Consider the following 25,920-nt stretch of genomic DNA (forward strand, 5'->3'; position numbering starts at 1 on the left):
TAGCATCAGCATTTCACGATTAGTATTCTAAGTACTAGGATTACATACTATTAGCATGTGTCTCATCGAATACTTAAGAAGACAGCTCTAAATTATTTCCATCATTGAAAGCTATGATTTAATCTACTAAATTAATGTTCAGCTACTTTAGGATTAGAATCTAACACTCCTTCATCTCAAATAGTAGAATAGAATTCCACCCTTATTTAAAGAGCTGAACAATAATTAAATTAACATAACAACTATAATGATGGAACTTCTTCTTCATCTGGATTTTTATTAACACAAATCCCGTTTTTGTAAGCTTAATGACAGCGAATTCAATAGTTATTTCTATTTTCTTCCTACATTTTGGTACTTTTTCATTTTATTTATTCAAGTATCAATGGGAACCTTGAGAAAGGACCATTCTATCCAATTTGACACAATCATGAACCGTTATTTTGGACCAATTGAAATTTTAGGTAGGGGTGGGGGAGACGTGACCGTAGGGAGGTGGAAAAATATGGGTACGTATATTTCCAGACAAACCAGTTACACTATGTATAAAATAATAGTAGTTCGCTTTGGCATTTATTTGTGGAAATTTCAATAATGTACAATCTAACATATAAAATTACATTTGCGTAGTCATATTTTTAAATTACTTCCCGCATAGCTACTTTTCCATAATATACGATCATTATACAACCATATACATCTGGAGTAGACAATGTATCAACCTTGTATAAAAGTGTATAATAATGTATAAGAGGTGTTTATATCCAAGAAAATTCAATTGTACACAACAATATACAACATTTTTTTTAATTGTAGTGAGGGTACAAATATACAACAGGCTTTTGAAGTGAGAGGTACAATTGGGCCATTTCGGATAATTTTACAAACATGGGCTATCGGGTAATTATTTTTTCTAAATAATTATAGAGGGTTAATTTCCTTAAATTTAAATTCCATGTCAGTATTTGTAAATATCGGATTTTTGTATCTATAAATATTTTTAACCGTAGTCTGTAGGTATTTGCAAATACATAATTTCAGGATTAGAAACTTAAGTAAATGTTAAAACATTGATAAGGGTCAAAAACATACCCCAACTATCATTTTTTTTTTTTAGTTTCATACCTAAACTATCAGAAGGTTGAGAAAACTACATAAACTATCACTATCTAGTTTGCAAAACACACCTGAACTAAATGTGTGAACTCACTCTCCAAAAGGCAAGTGAAACTAAAATTTTCTCAAACAAATTGTCCACATGGCATAAGTAATGCTATGGAGCACCTACATGGAAATTAAACAATAAATTTTTTTATAAAAAAAAATTGTATGTTTTTTTAAAAAAACTGCATTATTTTTTTTTTTAAAATCAGCATTTTTTTTAAAATATGGAAAAAAAATTGTAAAAAAATTTAGAAAATCAGAAGAAGAAAAATGATTTAAAAAATGGAAAATTTGTTTTTTTTTTTAAATGTGAAAACTAAATAATCAGTTTTTTTTTCTTCAAATAACTTTTCCATTTTATAAACTTTTTTTCTATAATTTTTTTTTTTTTTTACAAAAATATTATTTTTCAGCTTGTTTTTTAAAACAAATAGTTTTTTTTTAATTTTCATGTAGGTGTCATTGTGACATTATTTATCCACGTGGAAACACTTGACAACATTTTTATATAAAATGGAGAGTGTAGATCACATGTCATTCAAGAATAATTTGAGGTGTGTTTTGCAAACTAGATAGTGATAATTTAGGTAGTTTTCTCAACCTTCTGATAGTTTAGATATGAAATTAAAAAAAAAAGTGATAGTTGGGATGTGTTTTTGACCCTTATCTCAACATTAATTTGAAGATGTATTTCAATTCAGTACTGATTTTTTTCTCACAAATTGTTAATTTTCATAAATACTTTTTTTCCGGTCAAAAGTCCATTTGCAAATACAACTCGATCAACTTACACGAACTCTTCACTAGATGTGTTTTTTCTTCAATTTCTACTCAAATATTGTTCAGATGTCTGGCTATCTTCAAAAGATTTATATCGTCTTCTAGTTTAATATAATAAAGGATTTTGGATAACAGATTTATGGATATAACTTTTTGGATTATGAAAGTATTGTTGCGTCAAGTTTTGCTTGACTGCCACTTTCTTGTTTTGGCTCGCATGTCTTGGGTATATTAATCTAATCTTGGTAAATGTGATATTTCATTGAGATGCAAGACATGATGTGCAGGACCACCACTATTAATATACGCAGCTAATATACACTCAAACTGTTTCAAAATACTTATTACTTTTTGTTTCTCGAAATTTAAATTACATATACTTTAACTAGCATTTTAAGATGTGTTTTTCACTATATTAATATAAAAATTTACAGCTTATAGTATTTATTGTGTATAGTTTTTGAATATCTAAGTTTTGATTGATTTAATTTATTATAATTTAGTTAGGAAGATTAGTCAAATTAACTCTATAGAAGTGAAACGTAACCAGTATTTTAGACGAAGGGAGTATAAATTAAACTATTTGTAATTTATATATATCAGTTAAACTTCTTAGAATAGGATTGAGGGCTACCTCGATCGATTGATGAATAACGTGACTTTCAAATTGTATGTGAACAGTTCTAATTTCGTCAATAGTGTAATATTTCCTTTCACAATTACGAGAGAAGTGATTTTTATTATGACCTTCTTTATTTTCATAGCTCAAACTTGAAATTTTTAATTAAGGGCGAAAAAGAAATACAAATGCAAGGAAGGGCGGACCTACATGGAGCCGAAGGGGGTATATTCGAATTCCGTTCATCGAAAAATTACACTGTATATATAGAATTAAATCTTTATTGTATGTGTGTATATTAAATTTTGACCCCCCCCCCCCCCCCTTAACACAAACTAAAAACTTAGCTTAGTGGTAAAAGAGATTCAAATTTTCGTAGAGTACGTAGGTTTGAATCTGGCTTGCTGCAATTTTTTTTTTCTTTTAATTTTTTGAACTCCCTTCGCAGAGATTTTGGATCGGCCACCGGGGTCACGCTGGTAGTCCCCTCTTTCTTCCTGTTTGGCCTAGCTCGAAATGGTCCCTTTTGTTCACGCCAACTGCACTTCAATAGGAACGTGCATGAAACTCATTTCTTGGTGCGGATTTCCCTTCAAAGCACTGGTCTTTAATTTTTGTCCCCCAAATTGTTGGTCTTTAATTATTGTCTTGCACTTAATACCCCACGGTTCTGGATTCGAGCCCAGCTCAGTAAAAAAAATAAAAAATCGCAAGATAGAGGTTTGCAAAACTCTGCTGCAAGTATAGTTTTGCATTCAAAACTTTGCCTGACATCTAACTTTGGCCCAAATAAGTCTAATTTTGCTATAAAACTCTATATTGAAATTTTTTTTTTTACTGAGTCGAAATTCAAACTCTAAATCTCATAGTATTAAGAGAAGGACAAAAATTATAAATCACCAATTTAAGAGACCAAAATTAAAGACCACCCCAAAATAGCACATTCCTGCAAATGGCCCCAGGTACCTTGTAAGTCCTCCAAATATTGGGGGCCACTCAAGGCACCAAACAGGGGCCCACAAGACCATTTAATAGAGCCAGCCTTTTCTACAGGCCCACATTTAATGCGTGTCGAGTATATAATATATTGAGAGAATTACGTGATCTAACACTCATTTTCATCTTTCTTCAATCACTATTTGCCTTGCACGTGTTGAATTGGAAGGTATTGGTTTGTCTAACACTTACGTTATTTAATTTTAAAATAAATAACTCAATTTCATGAACCATCTGAAATACTTATAGAAATTCTTATAAATAGCAATGTTTAACGGTCTTTGAAACATGATTAAAACCATACTTGCAACACGTTTTTATGATTTAGTTATACAATGATATGTCCTCATCATCTAACGCTTTTGTGTTATTCCACCTTACGTTTTTTGAAGATATGTCTTGTAAGCACGAAATTTTGATCAAACTTAGTACTTTAAAGAGTAATTAAATGTGCACACATATATGCAATTATATAATGTCTAAATTTTATATAGGGCCGGTTCTTTGAACCAAGGGTAAATTTTTTGGTTTCTTGGTCTCCTTGTATGGTCATGGGCAATCTTTCTCTCATGATCTAGCTTTTGGGGTGGAGTTAGGCCCGAGTTTCATTTTTATCATGGTATCAGAGTTAGGCCTACTCAATTTATTGTTTACCCGATGTTTGGCCCCCATGTTAAATTGTTCACGCTCTAGTTGTCCAGTCGTTGACGTGAGGTGAGGGTGTTGAGGAGTGAAAAAGTCCCACATGAGTGGTTAATGAGATGGGTAGTTTTCTTATATGAACTTGAAAAAAGTCCCACATAAATGGTTAATGAGATGAGTGGTCTCTTTATATGGACTTGGACAATTTCTCCTTCATGAGCTAGCTTTTAGATTGAGTTGAACGCAAAATTCATGCACCCCAATTCATTATTTACTCGATTTTAGGCCCCCATATTAAACTGCTCACTCTCCTGATGTCCGGCCTGAACATGAGGAGGGTCTATTTAAAGTTTTTGTTTTCTTCAAAAAAAATAAAATAGAAAATGGTGGTCCTACAAGAGTGGTCCCTATGAAGGCCGTGTCTGCTGCAGAGGAGAAGTTTAAGCCCAAGCCCATCAAAAGAATGGGATGAGGGTGTTCACAGATAGTAACGTCCCCATCACAGTTGCTATCTTTCTAGGCAACTTCTTAAATTCTTGCAAATTGCATAATATGCGGGGGAAATTAGAGTAATAGCACAAGGGTCTTCAAGATGTCAAATTACACTTCCACTTTGGACCTTCTCTTTTATCGTTCAAACATTTTGCAGAAATATAGGACTAATCGGTCACCAACCAAAGTGGAATAATAAGCTTTAGAAAATTCAAAAGAAAGAAGAAAACAAAACCGACCTGTCACGATATTCTCTCTACGCCTAACGCTGAGTGGAAAAAAAGTGAACAAAAGATGACTATTTTCTACAAAATATTTCATATATCACTTCGGAGTTCAATCCACATGATACTCTTTTCATTTTGAGTTGTTTCAAAATATTTGACCTCATTCTGTGCTGAAGGTCTCTCGAAAACAATCTCTCTACGTACCTCCAAGATAGAGGTAAAATTTTCGTACACTCTATTCTTCTCAAATCTCACTTTTGAGATTACACTGGCTATGTAATTGTTATTGTTCAAAACATTTGACATCATTCCATTGTTATCGTGTTTTTACGACTTTCAAAACAATTCAAGTTTCAAGTTTTAACGTGAAACTAAATTTTTGATTATTATTAAAAGGCCTTTTCTTTTATTATTAATAAATATAATATATAAACCAAATTACTATCTTAATTAAACTCAATATCCAATCAGCTATAAGATGAAAAGGAGAATATTAATATTTTTTTCACCTACTAATATTCTTTTGATAATATAATATACTACAAACTGAAAAATTATTTGTGAGTAACCACCAAGGGTTTGTGGTGGAACATAATTACTTCTCCATCCTTAATATTTGGTCGGTTCGAGCGCTTTAGCTCCAAATGTTGAATTCAGATTTAGTCAGTCCAAAAATTCGCGTGCTGCACAGTGGGCCGGAAACCAAAAAGAAGAAAAATAGTTGGGCCGATTGGAATGAGAGGTGGGCAGTTTCAAACATCCAGGCCCAAGTTCCTTCTAACTTAACAAATGGGCTCCAAATGACCCAATTTGCAATTTGAGTTTTCTTCACCAACGTTGACACACCACTTCCCTGAGCTGCGAATTTCGTCTACCGGCGACAAAATTGAATCGTAAGTTAATTCTAATTTTTTAATAATTTTTATTACTAGCAATAAACATTATCTATCGTTATATTTTGGGTTTCTTACAATTTGTAAGAAAGATATGATTTTTAAGTCATTTACCAAATCCCTTATAATAATTAGTATAAGAGCTGAGTTCAATCTGAATATACCTAACCTAAACATTTGAAAAATTAGAATTGAAAAGATTTTGTTAAAATTCAAGTAAGTGCATTCACATGGAACCTTGGGTTAAGCTTAGCAGCTTATTATGTTAGAGAACTCGATTAATGTGAGTAATAACTACTAAGGGCGTGTTTGGTATGACGGAAGTCATGACTCATGTAAGTGTCAGTTCTTGTTGGCATCACTTGCAAGGGCGGAGCTAGGCTTTCGGGAGTGGGTTCGGCGGAACCCAGTAGCTTTGGTCGGAATCATATCTTTGTATCAAATTTTTTGTCAAATATGTACAAATTATTAATTTAGAACCCAGTAACTTTGAAGGATTAGAATCCCGAACCCACAAACTTCAAATCCTAGCTCCGCCTTCACTTGGATCTTGGAGAACTTGATTATTAGTGAGTTTAGGAGGATATGGGTTTGACTGGTATATTTCTTCTTTATGAAATTGACCGGGATATGCCCTTTGGTGGATTTTGAAGTATAAGAAAGGGAGGGGGAAGTAGAATATGAAGGTAGAAGAAGAGTGGTAAATTGGGCTTTGATAGAATAGGTTTATAACCCAAGTTGGGGCAATCAGGTGGTAAAACATCGGCTGAGTTGGTCAATTGCTTGTACAGCCTGTGAAGGCATAAAGTTGGGCATGCAGCATAAGTGAATGCATGAGCCGAATCAGGGGCGGATCTACAGCCCATTGAGGGTGTTCACCCGAACACCTTCGGCAAAAAATTACACTATATATATAAGGTATTTTTATATGTTTTATGTACATATATAGATTTTGAACACCCCGAACACAAGAGTAGGGGTTAGTTCAGTGGTTTAGGGTTTTCAAAATTCACCTTGAGGTTTCAAGTTCAAGCCTCGGGCACTACATTTTTATTTTTCGAACCCCCTCAGAGAATATCCTAGATCCGCCACTGAGCCGAATTGGCCAATACGTTGTGAGATGCCAAGTGAGAGGAGTGACACCATCGTTTGTTTACGGGAAAGGGACAATGGCTCCTAATGTGAGTTGATGGGATCCTCTAATAGGAGCCTTGCTTTTGCTTATCAAGAACGAGAGGATAAATAAAAAGGAAGAAGGAAGCCAAGGGTGTCCTGTGACTTTTGAAGGAGGATGAAGAATAAAGAAAGAAGGGTTTGTGTTATATTCTTATGTTGTCTGTGAATGAAATGTCTAGTACATAAAACTTAGAAGAGCAACTTCTTGTTCGTAAAAGTTCAAGGGTTAAGCTACAAGAATTTTTTTTTTTTTCGAGAGCTAGCTTTTTGATCAAGGAAATTTATAAGGGCAGCTATTCACCAAGAATTAGGGTTCAATACACATTAAGCTTATCAGTGCTGAACATTATAACCAAGTGGTAATTGATAGCTGTCCAGCGTAAAGTGCTTCTTTCTTTTAACTACAGATCTGTGTGAAGATGAAAACAAGTACTTAAAGTTGTGTGCCTTAAACTTCTGATACCATATATGGTGGAAATTTTGTAGTTTCCGCAGCTGTGAAGTTTTCCTCATCTTGTGTGCGATCATTTTAGCTAGGATTTTTGAATAAGTGAAACATTTTCAATTTCCCTGTTCCATAATTTGGTCCTGAACCACAGGAAAAGACGTGTTTTTGTGCTTGGTGAATGACTGTGAGTATTATCCTCCTGAGTGTTTAACTTATCAGGTTGAGCATTGCCAAACCCTTTCTTTTTTCCTCTATCTGAGGTTTAGACTCATATGAGGCAGTATGAAGTAATTATGAAGTGGTTTGAGCTGCTTGTCTTTGTTAAAATGTATCCTTACTTCCGAAAAAATAAAATAACAAAAATGAAACATGTATAGTGTTATTGCTTATGCTAAAGTAGAAAACGATATTCTGCACATTCTATGAAATCGGAAATCATTATTTATTGTTCTCTTTCTGTTGAATTTCTTTGTTCTATTTTACGTACCTTTTCCATCCCTTCATTTTCTTCTGCTAGAGTCAAGTTTGGTTTTTGTGTAACTTTAGTTAATCTGATTATGTTTTAATCCATGAGTTCTGCACAACTCTAATATTCATGTCCTGCTAATTCTTGTTAGTGCTGATGGATCGACAAGCTCCTGATTATGCAGCTGCTATGGCGTTTGCTCAACAGCAGCACCAAGCAGCTAACACTCAACAGCAACAACAGTTTGGTTTTCATCCCCAACATCAACAATTTCCTCCTTCAATTCATGGTCCTCCATTTCTAGGCCCGCATTCTTCTCTTCAACAATTCCCTTATCCTCGCCCTATGCAGCAACCACAACTACCCCCTCCGCATCTTCTTCACCTTCAGCAGCAACAGCAACCACCTCCTCCTTTCCCCCCACACATGCCTCCTCACCTTGTTCCATCACCTTTCTTCAATCCGTACGATACTCCCCCACCTCCTGCTCCTCCACCATCTGACCCTGAACTCCAAAAGCGTATTGACAAATTAATTGAATATGCTGTCAAGAATGGTCCTGATTTTGAAGCCATGATCCGTGAAAAGCAGCAAGACAATCCTGATTACAGGTTCCTCTTTGGTGGCGAAGGCCATTATTACTATCGCTATAAGCTTTGGATGTCTACTCGGCCCCCTGGTGGGGCCTTCAATCCGTCTTTCCCATCCTCCTCTTTGCCTTTGATGCATCCACCAAATCCTATGATGAGTCCGTCACCATTAACACCTCCATATAATGCCTCCAATCCTTCTGCTGCACTGTTGGGTCCATCCCATATGCATCGACCCCCTTTCCCACCATTTTATGATCAACATCACTCTCAGCCTTTTAGCCGAGCAGATTATGATCATTCATATGGGTCTTTTAAAGGTCTATCCAGGACTCTTCCATCAGATGTTGAGATGGAGCTGAGTAATGTTATAAATAATCTTACTGGTACGAAAGAGTCAATTAAAGGTGCCAAGAGTTGGTTTATGCAGAGATCTCCATTTATACCTGCTTTGGCTGAGGCACTCAGAGACAGGGTGTTCTCCGTAGATGATTCGGAGAGGCAACTGCATATAGTCTATCTTGCCAATGACATCTTATTTGATAGGTAAGATTTGATATGTTGGTGCCTAATGATTTACTGCAGACTCCTAGATATATTGACTCTGAATTTTGTCTATGCTTTCCTTTTGCTTTTAAACTTCTTCAAGTGCAAAATTTTTTTATTGCTTCTTTGGTGCATGTTATTAACTTTCTCATAGTAACTAAGATACATCAAGCTCGTCTCTTGTAAATTGTAATAAAAAGAAGACACTCTGAAACTACTCTTGATTGTCAAAATGAATAGCAACCATCTTTTTACCTCTTACAACAGATTCTTGTGGGCTAATTGTAGTGATTAATGCCTTGCTCTGTACCAACCTATAAATCTCTTTGCCATTTTTTGAATAATATTTTTAGAAAATACCTAGCAGAATTAGTGCAATAGAGTGGAGATGGTGCACACTTGTTTAGTATGAAATGCTTGGTGTTTGCTTGTATTAATTTGTTACTGTTGGTTCGATATTGGTTCAAAAGTGGTAGCATGGGCAGTTGGGGTTCGTTAGATGGTAGCAATCTTGCTAGGATTTTTAGTTTGATGTCAACAAGAACCAATGAAGTCTGAGTGGACGACATCCAGTTTCAAGGTGGAGGTAGCATTGGCAGTGGTGGGCCCACGTAAGAACCCCACAAAAAAGTATCCTATATGCATCATTATTTCTGATGTATTCGGTGTTCGTTGGTTTTGGAGCACAATTGGCTTTTGCGACTCTGAACTGTTCTCTTTAAGTATAGAAGATTGGGTGTTGTAGTTTTCTACTTTTTGCTATACTTCTTGTATGCGGGTGCTTTTTGCCCAAATATTATATTGAATTAATAAAACAAAGAGTATAGTAGAAAGGGTTTTCCTCTTGTTCATAATTTTTTGGAGGTCTCCAACATGTCCTTAATGCTTAGGAATACTACTTACCAGTTTCAGAAGGAAAAAAAAAGTGTATTAGACAGGGTAACGTAAATTAGTCTGGTGACAATTATTGACGTTAATGATAATTATATTAAAAGAATGTTACAAAGAAATCAGAATAAGGGAGGTAAACATAATATCGTAAAACACAAGGGAGGTCAATGCTAGCCAAACCTGAGGCGAGGTCTCTGAAAGTATTCCTAAAAACTTTTACTTTATCAAAAACACTATTGTGTTTAATACACTTGTCCTCTCACTATCTTTTCGGGTCATGCCCTTACTAAAGGAAATGATACTCAACTATATTCTCATTTTATTTTCATTGTGCAGCTTGCAGCGACGAATCAATCCTCTTGAGCTTGACAATGAGGCACTTGCTTTTAAGCCCGTTTTGGGTCCCATGCTTGCCAGGATATACCACAACCCGCAAAACCAGGAAGAAAATCAATCTCGGCTTCAAAAGATTTTACAGTTTTGGGGTACGAAGGAAGTTTACGATCAGGATACTATTCGTGCACTTGAAAATGAGATGCTAGGTGGGCACCCTGCAAATTTTTCTGTTCCTCCTAAGGAATTAATCATGGCAGATCCTTCTGCTGCTGCAGGTAATTGTTTGCCTTTCTAAGATATGGAATATCAGGGATTCATAAAACAACATTCTGCTTTGTTAGTTGCAAATGTAAAAATGTACTCTTGTTTGTATTTCTTACGGTTTTGTTTATGGCTCCCTAGGATTAATGCACCAGGCAGCAAACCAGAGTTCTTTACAATGGAAGCCTGACCAGCAAAGTTTAGCAAATTTAGCTGATCAAGGCAAACAAGTTCCTCCTATACCATCTGGGGCACCACAGCATTTTCATCCTGGTGCTGTTCCGCCTGCTGGATTTCCTGGGTCAATGCACGTACCTTCTTCTGTTCCGCCAGCTAATCTACAACCGGCAGCTCATCTGACACCGGCATCAACTGCAAATGTAGGTGAAAAACTACCTCCGTACCCCTTGTTTCCTCCTGGTCTTATACCTGGTATGGTCAGGAAGATGCAGATTGGTAGTGGGGTGCCTTACTCTCCTATGAGCCCCTTGGATATCCCAACCATGATACCACCCTCCACTGTATCAGAATCTGAAATTCTTGAGAGAGTGTCTAAATTTTTTAAAGAGATTGGAGAAGTTAATCCATCAGAAGGACCTATTAATAAACAATCTGATTCAGCCAACGATTATGACGACTATGAGAGAGAGTCTCCTGTCCGCAAGGGAGGAGCTTGCATTCCTCCACCTCTGAACCTTCAAGTTGACCCTGAAACCGGGACTTATCCTGATGGAAGTGTACCGCAGAAACCTGGATCAAATAGCTCAGGACGATTAGGACTTGGAGCCACAGCTAATCCAAACGAGCCAAATCAATATGATGATGTTTACACTTCTTACAGGAAAGATAGAAGCACCAATTATCATTCAACAATGAGTGTAAGAACTGCTACGAGGTGATTTGAGTCGATAAAGTTGACTACTCCTGCAACAAGTATAAAGCTTTCATGCAAAAGGTTTATCCTTTGAGCTACGGTTGAGTGGACAAACGTTGTGCTTTTCTATGTAAGTTGTAAATTAAGATGGTTGTCGATCCGACATTGCAACATGTAATGAAATGAGCTAGCTCTACCCCTATCTTTCTTTGCTGAACAGCTAGTGAGCTGTGATGTTTGATCTTTCATACTCCTATGTTTTATTCCATTTCCTCCTATTTTTCTGGGAATGACGATGCTACTGATATTCTTGAGGGATATTATGTTGTCATACATGTGTTTATTACATGTCCCATATTTGGGTAATTTCATGTTAAAATGCCATGGTGAATAATAATGTGGTAGGTTCTAATCAGTATAGGCAGTTGGGTTTTAATTTTATAATAATGGGAAAATTCAGTTAATGTGACTAGTTTTACTTTAAATACTATTAATTAAATTGACTGGAACCACCAAACACAATAATTAATCTGGTCATCTTTCTCATAATCGATCTCTTACGTAAATTATGTCCGTATTAACGAAATTTGTTTAGAAAACAAAAAATGAAGAGAAGAGAAGGAAAAAGGAATGAGAAACCCTTTGGTGCCTCGCATTGCACAAAAAGGCATACTGTTTCATTTGTAAATTGTATGGCATAATTATTACTAGAAGTATTTGGATAGTTAAGCAGCTTTTTATAGACGTTTTAAACCATTTTACAAATATGTTTATTTATAAAGAAAAATTATAGTTTTACTTTTTCTTAATGTAATTTCTGCATGTGTAACTTCATTTTTAAAAAATTAAGAAATTAATATCTGTAGTGCACCAAAATCATATCTCTAGGCTATTCAGAGTGACAAGACTCCCCTCCATAATTATCAACCCACTAGGAAAATTACTAGAAAACAGAAAACAAAGCTGTAGCAGTTCGCATTTGTCCAATTTTCTGAATATATAACAGTGGAACAAAAAAAAAAAAAAAAACTCAAGTGACACACAGTTTATCGGGCACATGTTGTCTTAAAAAGGCGAAGTACCTTCATGGAAGAGAAATTGTATGCAAGAGGAAAAAGCATTGGAGGAGTAGCTGAGAACTTTTTATACAGTGAGCAGTTCGCTAAAATCAGCACAACTTTCTACAGGGTCGATTTCGACTAATTCAAACACGCCTTAACAAAAAGGAGTCACGCAGCGAAAAACTGGCAGAAGAAAACAATTGAAAAATGACATCCGAAGCGTAATCAACAAGATGTTAACCTCTTTTGGACATAGTCAAAATGCATCCCTCAGTCTTAATTCCTTTTGAAGTTTGAACTGTTAGGCAAGCACATAACTTAGGCCATAGTAGTGGAACCAATTTAGAAAGTTCCTATAATTAGAAGGCCCCTTCTCCTTGACCATTTCATGAGACAGACATGAGCCGGGCCCCTTTTCCTTGACAACTCACACGTATTCAAACAATCTCACCGTCTTGATCTTCTGACACTTTGGCCTTCTCCTAGCCTTGATTTTGTGGCGCTCCCCTGAATAATACTCGACCTTTCTGGAATTGTAGCACAAGGATCTCTAGAAGGCCAAGGTTGTTCCCACTGTCGGATGGGACTGGAAATGTCTCTGGCAGACACTGTCCCGGTACTAGCTAATAGATGATCCTTAAGGCCCTTCACTGCTTTAAGTCTTTGTGCTTCGTCCAAATAACTATATCTTTGACCTAGTGTCTCGAGTTCATGAAGCCTTTCCCTGTCTAATCCGTCTCCCGAGGTTGGAAGATTTGCAGCTTGATTGACATACTCAATGACTCCACCAGAAATACTCCTTTGAATGGGAACGCTTCTTCTGGGCTGCCCCGACATGGAGTTTCTTGCTCTTCTTTCGTCAACTGAAATTCGTTTTGACTCACGAACTACACCAGATGGATAAGCCCAATTGTAACTCTTATTTGAGTTGTCCATGTTAAGTTCAATTGAATGAAGATCACTTTCGGCTGAATCTTCCTCACAGTCTCCAACATTCTCCACTTCTCCTCCATCATCTTCTTTTTCTTCATTCTGATTGTTAACTAATAGAGTTTTACTCAAAGATGCTGTCATCTCTTCATTACTTCTGAAATTTAGGGAACCGTTTCCCCTGCTTTTGGATTTTTTCTTTCCCAGGAATCCTTCGAGCTGCTTCCTGAGCTTGTCAATAGCAGAATTTTTCTCCTCGAAATGATTCTTTGCCTCCGAGAGTTTCATGTGAGCCCTTTCCTCGCGCAATCTATCAGCTAACTGGAGCATTTCTCTTTCCTGTTCAATCTCTTCTTGAACTTTTGCCGATTCCCTCTTCATCTCTTCTGCTTCCGCTCGGTCTTCACCAATGTCTCTAGCCAATTCATTGCATACCTGTTCCATTACTTCTCTAGCTCTTTTCTCGCTTTCAAGCTCTTTCACTGCCTTCATGAATGATGCTTTTGTATCCGATAACTCTTTGCCAAGTTTTTTATTCAAGCTCTCGAATCTCCGCCTTAGCTTTCTCTCTACCTCGAGTTCGTTTGCAATGGACTCGATAGCAGCCTCAACTGCCTGTTGCTCTTTATTTTTCCAAGCTGCTTTCTCTTCAGCAAAGCATTTAAGGAGATAATTAATCTCGTTTTGATCCGACCGCTGGTCTTGAATAAGCTGGTTCACCTGCAGGCGGGCCCTTTCCAGCTCAGTGTGTAATGCAGAGACAAGTGAAGTGCTAGATGAAGGTTGATCAGCATGTGCCCAAATTCGGTTGATTATTTTCAAAAGCTCTTTGGATGTTGTCAAAGCGTTACTAACATCTTTCAGACGGCTGCCAAAACCAGCCACTGATCCTCGTGGAGTCTGGGCACGAGACCTGGTCTCAAGCTGCATTACAGAGTTATATAAAACATCACTCTTTTTTAGCAACATAACTATTCACAGTCTATGCATTTCAAAAATAATTATAGTTGATTTCCATTTTTACTTGCACGAACACGAAGAGATAGTGTGTGACAGAAGACTACAAGTAAATATAACTAAATTGCATGCTAATGAAATATAAAGGACATGAAGAACAATAACACAACAATAAGATTGATGGACATGAAGGAATTGGTTGCCACCTCCATTAAACTGGCGCTGCTTAAAGAATCTAACATTCCAACATTATGGTCCGTAGTCCTTTGTCTACGGGAAGTTGTTGATGTTCTCTTCTGATAGCTTCCTGTTCCAGATCGATCCATCCTCTGCACAATCAATGTAAGTATGGATTAGAAACAACGAACTTAAGTAACTAAGATCACCCAACTTGTCATTATGCATAGAGAAAATGAGTGTGGTATACCCCATCAAATAGAAAAGAAAAAAGCATAACATTATCTTTGGTAACTGTTTTTCTCAAGGCCAAGTCTTGTAAAGCCAGTAATAACAAGACAAACATTACTGCTAAAGCTATTAAACCTCCAAAGATGATGTCAAGTAGCAACTACAGTCAGACCTCTCTATAACAATATTTCACTATAACGGCCAAGTTTTTTTTGGAACCGATTTTTCATGATATGTTATGTTATATGTTCTCTATAACAGCCTTTTGCTATAGCAGCCAAAAAATATCCTGACAAACAACGTCTTATAGGGAGGTTTGACTGTATTTCATCAACAACAAAGCAAGTACTATAACGTCATTTCTGTTTCTCTCACGAATTGTGAAAAAAAACCTCAGCAGGATAATCAAGATAATGAAAATGTCACTTTCACTATACTATACCTTACAAGTTACAATCAATCATATATTAATAATTAAGAATTACCAAACTATATTATCCTTGAGAATTGAATTATACACATGTTTGAAACGTCATTTTCTCTGGATTTTCTAACAACTACAAGAAACTAATCAAATTAAATTCAGCAAAATATAGTTTCCACATCAAGATACAAACACTTAGGCAGAAAATGATACTAACATATTCTAAAAGAAAATTTCAATCTAAATTAAGTAGCAAAATAGTGAGCTCACCTCAGAGCCCGGGCTATGTGATGGATCACACAAATGTGGAGGCAAACAGCCCGAAACAGAGCCCGAACCCGGATAACCGGCCCGTAATTTCTCCTTCTTCATCATCTTCTTTTTCCCTAAGTCCTCAGTCATTCTTGGTGAAGGCATTTCATTCATTTCCCACAATGTGGCAGCTAGTTTTCTAGCTGATACAGGTTGTGATATCCCACCAGTAAGGGACTGTTTGGGTGACTCAACAACGTTTCTCAACGGTGTAGCTCTCCAAGTTGGTACTGGTGTACTGGATCTAGACCCTTTAAGCCCAAAGCCCAGCCCGTTTCTAGATTTTCCTACCAAAATAGCCCGTTTAAATCTGTAATTATACACTTTTGATGATGCAGATGATGAAGATGAACAACCCCTTTTACGGATCTTGGGTATTAAACCCTCCACCATAGCCTGATTTTGCCTTGGCATTATCAATCTGTATGATCTGAAGTGAAATACATACAAAAAAACTGCTAGATTTTGGAATATTTTAAACAGGGTTTTCAAGATCTTGATCAGAAAACTTCTGGATATTGAAAAAAGATTGGATTTTTCAACTTGGGTATTGATAAAGATTGGATTTTGTCACTTGGGTATTTAAAAAGATTGAATTTTTCAACTTGGGTGTTTAAAAAGATTGGATTTTTTCACTTGGGTATTGAAAAAGACTGAATTTGTTCACTTGGGTAGTGAAAAAGATTGAATTTTTTCACTGAGATGTTTAGATGTGAGAATGACATTCCAAATGGACAAGGGACAAAGTGGTAAGGGGAGACAGAAATGTGTTTGCTTATTCTTTTGATAATATGATTTTGATTTGAAATGATGATGATGCAAATAGAGAGAAGAGCAACAATTAAGCAAAGTTATTGACAGCTTGACTTTTGATTACTACAAATCTTTATACATTTTTTGTACTAGTAATCAGTAACTAGTACATGCTAGACATAAGTGTACCCATAGGGAAGATTGGTTAAGTAGGGAGAGGGTGGTGGGGGTGGGGGTGGGGTGGGGGTGGAGGAAAAAGTGGGACTGGAAGTAAAGGGGAGTTTCACTATGCATGTGAGGATAAGAACGTGCAAAGGAATTATTGGTGTTTTGCTACTATCAATATATTCTGATACAGTTGCTTTTGCTGCTGCTGTGACTCAAAGAAGAATGTTTTTTTTCTTCTATTCTTTACTTTTAGTTTTGTTTTAGGTTTTTTGATCTGTGATGATCTTCACTGTACTACTGTGATGTTTCTCTCTTTTTTCCCCTTTTGTTTGCCTTTGTCTCTGCTGATTACCTGTATTCCCCTCAATGGCTGCTCTGCTGTGGTGTGCTTTGATGATCAGTTTTGTTTTTCCTGTCGTTTTATATGTCCTTCTCCATATTTTTCTTTGTAAAGAATCTTGTCCATTTTTTTTTATTTTCATTTGCTTCATTATTGGCCGCACTTTAAGTAGTAGTTCAAATTTCTTCTTTTTGGTGGAATTATTACTTCTTGGTAGCCATCCCATGTCTAAACTTGTCGAGTGGTTCTTTTCGTGGTATAATTTTGGCATTTTCCAATAGTTTTCATCTTTTTTTTTTATTCACTCAAATTTGGACATTATCCTATTTAGCCAAATTTCCGAAAGGTCAAAAATATTTATAACAACCAATGGTGGATCCAGAATTTTCATTCAGGAGATTCGAAAAAAATAACAAAAGTTAGATATAAAAATTAATGTTGTCAATGAGAATCGAACCTAGGATGCTAGAGACAATTTTGAACACCTTGGGCCGCTTGAGCTGACTTTTTGCATTTGTTCAGAGTATTCAAAAATTCATATATGTATAACAACAACATACCCAGTTGAATCCCATAGTGTGGGGTCTGAGGAGGGTTAAGTGTACGCAGACCTTACCCCACCTTAGAAGGTAAGGAAGTTGTTTCCAAAAGACTCTCGGCTCAAAAGAAAACATGGGAAAAGAGTCAAATACAGACAAGCAAATCAAAGCAATGCGAAAATGAGAAATAACAAGAGCAAAGAAGTCATGATAAAACAGCATGGAAAGACAAGACCCAACACAGAAAAGCATGAATCAAAAATTCATATATGTACATAAACTCAAAAAATCTACCCTATATATATACTGTGATTTTTTGCCGAGGGTGTTCGGGTGAACACCCTCGACACAGTTTAAATTCGCCCCTGACAACAACATACACAGTGAAATCCCACAAAGTAGATCTGGGGAGGATAGAGTGTACGCAGACCTTATCTCCACCTTAGAGAGGTTGTTTTCGATAGACCCTCGACACATAGACAAGCAATTCAAAGCGGTACGGAAAAGAAATAACAGGAGCGAATAAGTTATGACAAAATACTATAAAAGCATCATAGAGCAGTCTGAAAAAAGGAGCAGTAACCACCACAAATTAATACGATAATCAAAGTATAAGAAATAACAGATAATAACAGGAATCTAGGGACAAGAAACTACAAGAGTGATGCTACGACTGCTAGTATGCAAGGATAAGAGAGACAACGCTTAACTACCTACTAACCTTCTACCTTAATCTGTATCCTCCATAACCTTTTATCTAAGGTCATGTTCTCGGTAAGTTAGAACTGCGCCATGTCATGTATGATCATCTCTCCTTAATACTTCTTCGGTTTACCTCTACTCTCCGAAAATTGTCCATGGTCAACCTCTTACACCTCCGTATGGGCATTCATGCATCTGTTCTTCACACATCGAACCACCTTAGGCTCGCTTCCCGCATTTTATCCTCTACCGAGACCACTCCCATCTTTTTCCCAATATCTTTATTTCTAATCCTATCTCTCGTATTATACCCACACATCCATCGCAGCATCCTCATTTCTGCCATTTTCAGCTTCTCTGAACGTGAGAATTCTTGATTGCCCAACACTTCACCCCATACAACATAGTTGGTCTAATCACCACTCTGTATAACTTACCTTTAAGTTTTGGTGGCATCTACTTATCACACAAGACTCCGAATACGAGCCTCTGCACCAATATAATGGGACTAATATAAAAAAAATGAAGGACACATGTTTAATTAAAATTTCATTAAATGTTATATAATTGTGTCGTTAATCAAGGATTAATTTTAAGCCTAAAAATAATATTTAGGATAAATGTGATTCAATAAGTGGAAGAAGGGCATGCATTTTTTAGCCGTTTCTAATACGTCAAGGATATTTTTTATCCAAACAGGTGGAAAAAAGGGAAAATTTGATCCAATAGGTGGAATGAGGGCATTTTTGAACAAGTTCTAATACGTTAAGGGCATTCTTTACCCTTTTCCGATTTGGATATTGATTTGTTTTGCCAAATTTCTGAGGGTCAAAAGTGTTTATTTGAAAAAACACTTATTTTAAAGAATAAAAGCGTCCGGCCAAATTTTTATGAAGAAATAAGTGCTTTTAAATTGTAGCAGAAGGTTTTTCAGCTTTTAAGTAGAAGCTGAAACGAGCAGTTTCTCATAAAAATAAATATTTTTTATTTTTTAGAATAATATTTGTCCGTATTAAAATCCATATTATCAAATTCACAATTTTATTTTGTAATTTGACGCATAATTTTTTTTTTTTTTTGAAAATTCTGGTCAAACACAAATTACTAATTAAAATACTGTTCAAATAATTTAACTAAATACAAGCTATTTCTCTCTCAATAATTTTTTTTTAAGTCCATTTTGACAATTTAGCCAAACATGTCGTGGCAAGTAAATTTGAAATGTGGTCAGTGGTTCCTATGAAATTACAATTTGTTGCTTTATCAAAAAGCTTGACCAGCTACAGCCTAACGGGGTTGTACAAAAGTGGAAAAAAGATAAGTGGGATTTGGGATAATGATTACCAAGAAAGATTCCATGAATTTAATCTGTGGGTAAAATCATTCTTGGTTTCTTCTCAATCACCAACTGTGAAAAAAAAGATGTACAATTCTAGAGAGGTTAGAAACAAACTTATCGATTTGGGTGTATCTAAGGATTTCCTAATAGATATTTAGAGTATATTTTTGTGGTTCATAAACAGATACGTCAATCGTTATCAAGCCCCTCTGAATCCCAATCTTATTCGTGATACCAACGAAAAGAAGAAAAAACACAAGGAAAGGAGAAAATCTTTTAACGATATGTTAATACTTCTTTATTGCTTTTGCTAAATAAATGTGTGGGTAGTATAACAACAATAATTACCGTTCTTCAATTCTAAATAAGTTAAAATTGGCTATATGAATTGTCCCTTATCATGTTTCATATTTAAATTCGCATTAAGCCAACATTATATCAACCAAAAATAAAAATGAAAAGTACTAGGAGTTCTCTATACTCCCAAGTGATATAAGAATCTCAGGATAGGGCTAAAAGATTCCTAAAAAGCATTGTACCTACCCTAAAGTATTACAAACAATTAAAAGAACTAGAATATGTCTTCTCTCAAATGATTGATATTGCTTATATAAATTCTTTTCTTCGATTTTGGTCTTCGAAGAGATTGTAGGTCTTTCGAGATAAAAAAAATTTCTTGCAACTTAGGTCTACATAGTCTTTTTTAACATTTTCATTCACTATGACATTGCATTTATGTATATGAGTATCTGGAGGTCGACATAAGATATGACCAAATTATTCCAAGCAGTCTTTTTTTATTTATCCTCAGCATACCTTTTGACAAATATAAATATTTTTTATTTTATCTAATTTTATGTGATTGTAGATCCATTAACAGGATATTTAGATGCACTTATCCGTAGAAGTGACACTATGACAATTAAATGTGATAAAAGAGGAAGAAGTAGCGTAAAATCATATGGAAAATGTCCCAAATAACTTACATTTTTTAGAATTTGCACGAAGTAAACAGAACCTAACGAGTAACGAGTATGCCTGTACACTAGAGAAATATCTTCTAGATGATTTTGGCACATCTACATTAATTCAATGTTTGATATGAGTTCTTGCAAGTTTGATTGGAGCTTATATGACAGCATCGAGATATATATTACTATATTCCTATTATTTTTCAGTAAAGATTTTGTAGGTGAATAAACCACAAATTATAGTCGAAAAATAAAATGAAGAAATAAAAATAAAAATAAATAAATATTCTTCAGGCTGAGGCGCGGATATCTCGCTCTTTTTAAGGAGATTCAAGCCCACTGCTGTATAATCTTCACTGGTCCAGCAGTAATACTCTGACTTGTCCCTCCAGGATACAACAACCCAGCAACGTGACTCAAACAAATCCAGACTAGTTGAAGAGTACAAAACTCCACCATAAGAACACCTTCCTTCAACTAAATAAAACTGTCTCCTTTTAACTCACCATTTTATGCACTCTATAATTTTCTCTACACCCCACAAAGTAAGGATGATTTCTAATTTATATGTGAAGAAATTCATCCTTGGCTCCTTGGAGTGGATTGAATGAGTAGTGGGAGAGCGGTAATAAATTGAGAGAATATGAAGTAGTAAAGAGTTAGAAGTTACGAGAGGTACAAGAGAAATAATTGCTACATTCTCCGTAACTAATATGATTAATGAGATAGTGGCTGAATGAGTTTCAAAGTGAAAACAAGGGAACACTTTTTCTGCGACCAAACAAAATGTGGTAATTGAGGCACTTTGATATAAGATATTTTTAATATTAAAATGCTTATATTAAGAACCAACAGATCTCCCTGTAGCACCCCAGTACTACACATTACTGCCTCAATCCTAATTGACGTGGTATATTTTTTCTAGTATGTTTCAAAAAATATATAACCATTTTATATTTATATATGAAATTAACTTAATCGTAAAATTTAATTTAATTTACTCTTAATGAAATAATTTATAACCACATAAATGTCTGAGATTATTTAGACACAAGTTTTAAAAAAATTCTTCTTAAACTCTATTTCCGATCAAAGTGTCAAATGGTGTTTCATAAATAAAGATGGAAGAAGTAATTGAAAGAGTTTAGATTTTACGTATCGTACCTTATGTAAAAGATACATAAAATCTGGTTATTTAAAAGATAGTACAAATATTTAACAAATTGACTGTTAAATTTATTGAAAACTATGAAAAATGAAAGGAGTTAGCAGAAATCACCTTTGCAGGTGCAATTTTTTATATTTAGTATATCTGTGGGGTTGGTGCAATATTTGAGGTGCAATTTCTGTGTATTTTAGTCTATTCTTTTTATGTTTGATGTTGTTTTTTGTGTTGCAATTTTTTAAATTGACGGAACTTTCTTGATGTCTTTTAGTTATACTCGTCTTGGAAGCCCGTGCTGAGCCCGGGCTCAAGATTAAGGCAGAAAATTTCACAATAATTTAAAATAGAAAAGAGATAATTTGATACATTATAAATAAATATAGTTGGAAATATTTGATTTTTTTTTAACTGACTATAAGAGTACTCGATCATTTAGTTTTGATTTTCTTCACAATGGTTCAGAAAAAATTCTACTCTCTCCGTTTCTATTTAAGTATCTTAGTTTGACTGTGCACGGGGTTTAAAAAATAAAATGAAACTTTTGAATTTTGTGGTCTTAAACTTGACATGTAGAATTTTGAAATTGAAAAACTTATTAAATGTGAAAGATGTATTCTTTTTTGGACGGACTAAAAAGTAAGTAAAACACTTAAATTAGGACAAAGAGTATATATTATTTTAGCTAAGATTTTGAAATAAAGAATGATCATTTTATTTCTTCATCACATATTGTTGCTTTATTTTCTTAAAAGATATCATATCACCGTAAAAGCCGATGTTTAACTAAACTAAAAATGGTTTAAGAGTTAGAAAAGATAAACAACAAAATTAAACTTCAAAAGTTACAAAATTATTAAAAAGTTAAAAGTTATTAAAAATAAATGCAAAGATGAGATTGAGGAGCTACCCACTTAGTAGGCACAGTTACACCCCTTTCCCTTTATTCTCCTCCACCCCTAACTTAGTTAAGCAAATTAAATAAAATGTAAAGATCTTAAAATAATAATTTTTGAAAAGTTTTGATACCGTAATATACTTCAGTGCAAAATCTAAAAAAAAAAGTTGCAAGAAGGACTTGTGGTTTACATATGCGCAATTAGTCACAAGGCTTAATACCCAGATAGACCCTTAAACTTGGCATGTTTTGTAAGATAGGCATATAAACTTATAAGGTGACCAGATAGACACTTAAACTTACTCAAAGTGTATTTTTCAAGTTTTTCAGTTGTTTTGAAAACAAAAACTATATTTTTCAAACACTCACAATTTTCATGGCCAAACAAGCCCTAAATATATCACAAAATATTTTTTTTAAAATGCAAAAATAAGGCAAACGCATATACATGAGACTATAAATGTGCACTTAAACCAATAAATACTCGCTAATCGCAATTTTGCAGCTTTCAATTAACTCGGATTTTTTTTTACACTTGAATAATTAAAAAACAATAACTTTAACCAATAAAAATCCTTAAAAAAAGAAATTTCAAATTAAGAAATTTCTTTTTTTTAAGGATTTTCTTCTCGGCTTTACAGTTTTCTTAATTTGAAATTTCTTTTACACTTGACATACTGAACTTAGAAATTTCTTAATTTGAAATTTCTTTTTTTAAGGATTTTTATTGGTTAAAGTTATTGATTTTTAATTATTCAAGTGTAAAAAAAAATCCGAGTTAATTGAAAGCTGCAAAATTGCGATTAGCGAGTATTTATTGGTTTAAGTGCACATTTATAGTCTCATGTATATGCGTTTGCCTTATTTTTGCATTTTAAAAAAAATATTTTGTGATATATTTAGGGCTTGTTTGGCCATGAAAATTGTGAATGTTTGAAAAATATAGTTTTTGTTTTCAAAACAACTGAAAAACTTGAAAATACACTTTGAGTAAGTTTAAGTGTCTATCTGGTCACCTTATAAGTTTATATGCCTATCTTACAAAACATGTCAAGTTTAAGGGTCCATCTAGGTATTAAGCCTAGTCACAACCATCTTTTATGAGCTATCTGGTTGAAGAAAAAAGTAACAAACTATACATTCTACATTTATTCTTTTGTTGAGGAATTAGTGAACTTACTTATAAATAAGACAAAATTTAAAATTTAAGAAATTGACACTTTATACTGATATTAGTATATCCTAATTCTAATTAAATCATATATATCTAAAATAAGAAACGTAGGTACTTTTCTTAATTTAAACTTTCCTTTTTCTTTCAAAAAATGCATGTGAGAAAATAGCATTCCCCCCCCCCCCCCCCCCCTTTTTTTTTTCCTTGAAATCTAAGTGGAATATTAATTTGTAAACTTTACGTCAATAATAATATTATAACTCCGCTATCAGTCCCAAAAAAAAGTAAGGATCAACTAAATTCAAATAATTAAATCTTGTCTCAATACAACAACGTACCTTAAAATGTATTTGTTCTTGCTTTTATTTTTCTAAAGGATCGATTCTGATTTTTTTCGTACTATACAAAATTATGTTAAAATATCATACCTAAATTTGTATTTTCAACATAAAAGATCAAGAGAAATTTTATTATAATCTTAGAATTTCTAAAGTGAAAATATCATTTAAAGACTTCTCTCTCAATACCAAATGAGATCTTCAAAGTTATTAGTATTACTAGCCATATATGCCCGTGCGAAACACGTACCGAACATATTTATTCACTTTAATTAGCCTGTCTTTAAGGTTTGTATTTTGTAAATAATTTTTAAAAATTTGTCATAGTCATGACAATGAAAGTTCATCAATGTGAAAAAAAAAATAGTAAGAAGGTGAGGGAAATATTTTGATTTTAGATTTTTTCTTTTAAATTGTTTAATATCTTATATGTATACCGACAAGTTGATATCCATCTCAATCAATTAACTGTTCAAATCCAAACATAAGAACCATTTATGTATATATTGGATTTTTTAAAAGCAAAATTAATAAAATATTTTTATTAAATTAATTAAAAAATATGAGGAAATAAATGTGTCGGATAAGTAAAATTGAAGTGCATACGTCTATGGAATAAATATTAAGTATTATGACATATTAGAAATGTGATATGTTATATCGTAAATCACTAAATTTTAATTCCGAAATGAAAATATAAAGTAATACATTTTATCAATGTAAAGAAACAATAATTAGAGAATGCAAAAGAGAGTAAGATAAGTAAAGTATTGACCTTCTTTCTTAATACTTTAAATGTGAAAAGGGGACGAACAATAGCAATGCAAATTTATACCAAAAGTTATATAAATTGCACATTTTAACCAACTACTTTTTTATCCCACCTAGACATTTGTCGTAGTCTCTCTCCAATAGACTATTTTCAAGAATATTTATTAGAAAGGGTTAATTTTATTTTGGTTTTATAAATGAACAAGTAATTTTGACACAAACATATTATATTTTTCAAGAACGCGAAAAGTCAAGAGTGAACAAATAAAAGTGCACGGAGGAAATAAATGTATCGGAGAATTAAAATTGAAGTGCATACGTCTATAGAATAAATATTAAGTACTATGACATATTAGAAATGTCCACGTGGGATTAAAAAATAGTTGGGTAAAATGTACAAATTATATAGCTTATGGTACAAGCATTCATTGCGTGTACAATTTGTTAAGCTTTTGGTACAAGTTTAGGCAGCTGTGTTCGTACCCCAAGCCACTTATATATATATATATATATATATATATATATATATATATATATATATATATATATATATATATATATATATATATATATATATATATATATATATATATTAGAAATATGGGAAGAAAATACATATTCAGCAAAAACGTGAAAAGTCAAAAGTGCACGGAGGAAATGAATGTGTCGGAGAATTAAAATAAAAGTGCACACATGTATACATGAGAAGAGAATAAATATTCAACACTATGGCATATATCCACGTGGAATTTATTAATTCTTAAAGAATGTGAAAAGTCAAAAGTGAACACATTAAAGTGCACGGACGAAATAAATTTGTGTAGGAGAATTAAAATTTGAAGTGCATATGTCTATACATGAGAAGAGAATAAATATTAAGTACTATGACATATGTCTACGTGGGATATAACAATAGTTGGATAAAGTTTACAAGTTATATTGCTCATGGTACAAACATTCATTGCGTGTACAATTTGTGAAGCTCATGGGAAGAAAATAAATATTCAGCAAAAACGTGAAAAGTCAAAAGTGAATAAGTAAAAGTGCACGAAGGAAATAAATGTGTCGGAGAATTAAAATAGAAGTGCACACGTGTACACATGAGAAGAGAATAAATATTTAGTACTATGACATATATCCACGTGAGATTTATTAATTCTTAAAGAATGTTTACAATTTGTGAAGCTTTTGGTACAAGTTTGAGCAGCTGTGTTCGTACCCCCAAGTCACTTATATATATTAGAAACGTGAGAAGAAAATAAATATTCAACA

The 25,920-nt window shown here is 34.0% G+C and overlaps 2 protein-coding genes across 2 annotated transcripts; one reads left to right on the top strand and one right to left on the bottom strand.

Annotated features, from left to right (window-relative positions):
* The first annotated feature begins 5,584 nt into the window (after nucleotides 1-5,584).
* On the top strand, nucleotides 5,585-11,732 carry LOC132607201 (uncharacterized). Its single transcript, XM_060321066.1, has 4 exons — nucleotides 5,585-5,813; nucleotides 8,055-9,039; nucleotides 10,267-10,541; nucleotides 10,669-11,732. The coding sequence occupies exons 2-4, from the start codon at nucleotides 8,060-8,062 to the stop codon at nucleotides 11,424-11,426; spliced, it is 2,013 nt and encodes a 670-aa protein (XP_060177049.1). The 5' UTR covers nucleotides 5,585-5,813; nucleotides 8,055-8,059; the 3' UTR covers nucleotides 11,427-11,732.
* A 729-nt stretch (nucleotides 11,733-12,461) lies between these two features.
* LOC132607202 (uncharacterized protein At5g41620) lies at nucleotides 12,462-16,839 on the bottom strand. Its single transcript, XM_060321067.1, has 3 exons — nucleotides 15,452-16,839; nucleotides 14,556-14,678; nucleotides 12,462-14,316 (listed from the first exon to the last, which is right to left on the bottom strand). Exons 1-3 carry the CDS (start codon nucleotides 15,905-15,907, stop codon nucleotides 12,910-12,912), a joined length of 1,986 nt encoding a protein of 661 aa, XP_060177050.1. The 5' UTR covers nucleotides 15,908-16,839; the 3' UTR covers nucleotides 12,462-12,909.
* Between the last annotated feature and the right edge of the window lie 9,081 nt (nucleotides 16,840-25,920).

This window comes from Lycium barbarum, chromosome 8, assembly GCF_019175385.1.
Source record: "Lycium barbarum isolate Lr01 chromosome 8, ASM1917538v2, whole genome shotgun sequence".
Classification (NCBI taxonomy): Eukaryota; Viridiplantae; Streptophyta; class Magnoliopsida; order Solanales; family Solanaceae; genus Lycium; species Lycium barbarum.

Excerpts from the sequence above, each read along its gene's own strand:
- LOC132607201 (XM_060321066.1), top strand. The coding sequence starts at position 8,060 with ATGGATCGACAAGCTCCTGATTATGCAGCTGCTATGGCGTTTGCTCAA. Across the intron at positions 9,040-10,266 it reads AATGACATCTTATTTGATAG|CTTGCAGCGACGAATCAATC; the intron begins GTAAGATTTGAT and ends TTCATTGTGCAG. Across the intron at positions 10,542-10,668 it reads AGATCCTTCTGCTGCTGCAG|GATTAATGCACCAGGCAGCA; the intron begins GTAATTGTTTGC and ends ATGGCTCCCTAG.
- LOC132607202 (XM_060321067.1), bottom strand. The coding sequence starts at position 15,907 with ATGCCAAGGCAAAATCAGGCTATGGTGGAGGGTTTAATACCCAAGATC. Across the intron at positions 14,679-15,451 it reads CACATAGCCCGGGCTCTGAG|AGGATGGATCGATCTGGAAC; the intron begins GTGAGCTCACTA and ends TTGATTGTGCAG. Across the intron at positions 14,317-14,555 it reads GCAGCGCCAGTTTAATGGAG|CTTGAGACCAGGTCTCGTGC; the intron begins GTGGCAACCAAT and ends TCTGTAATGCAG.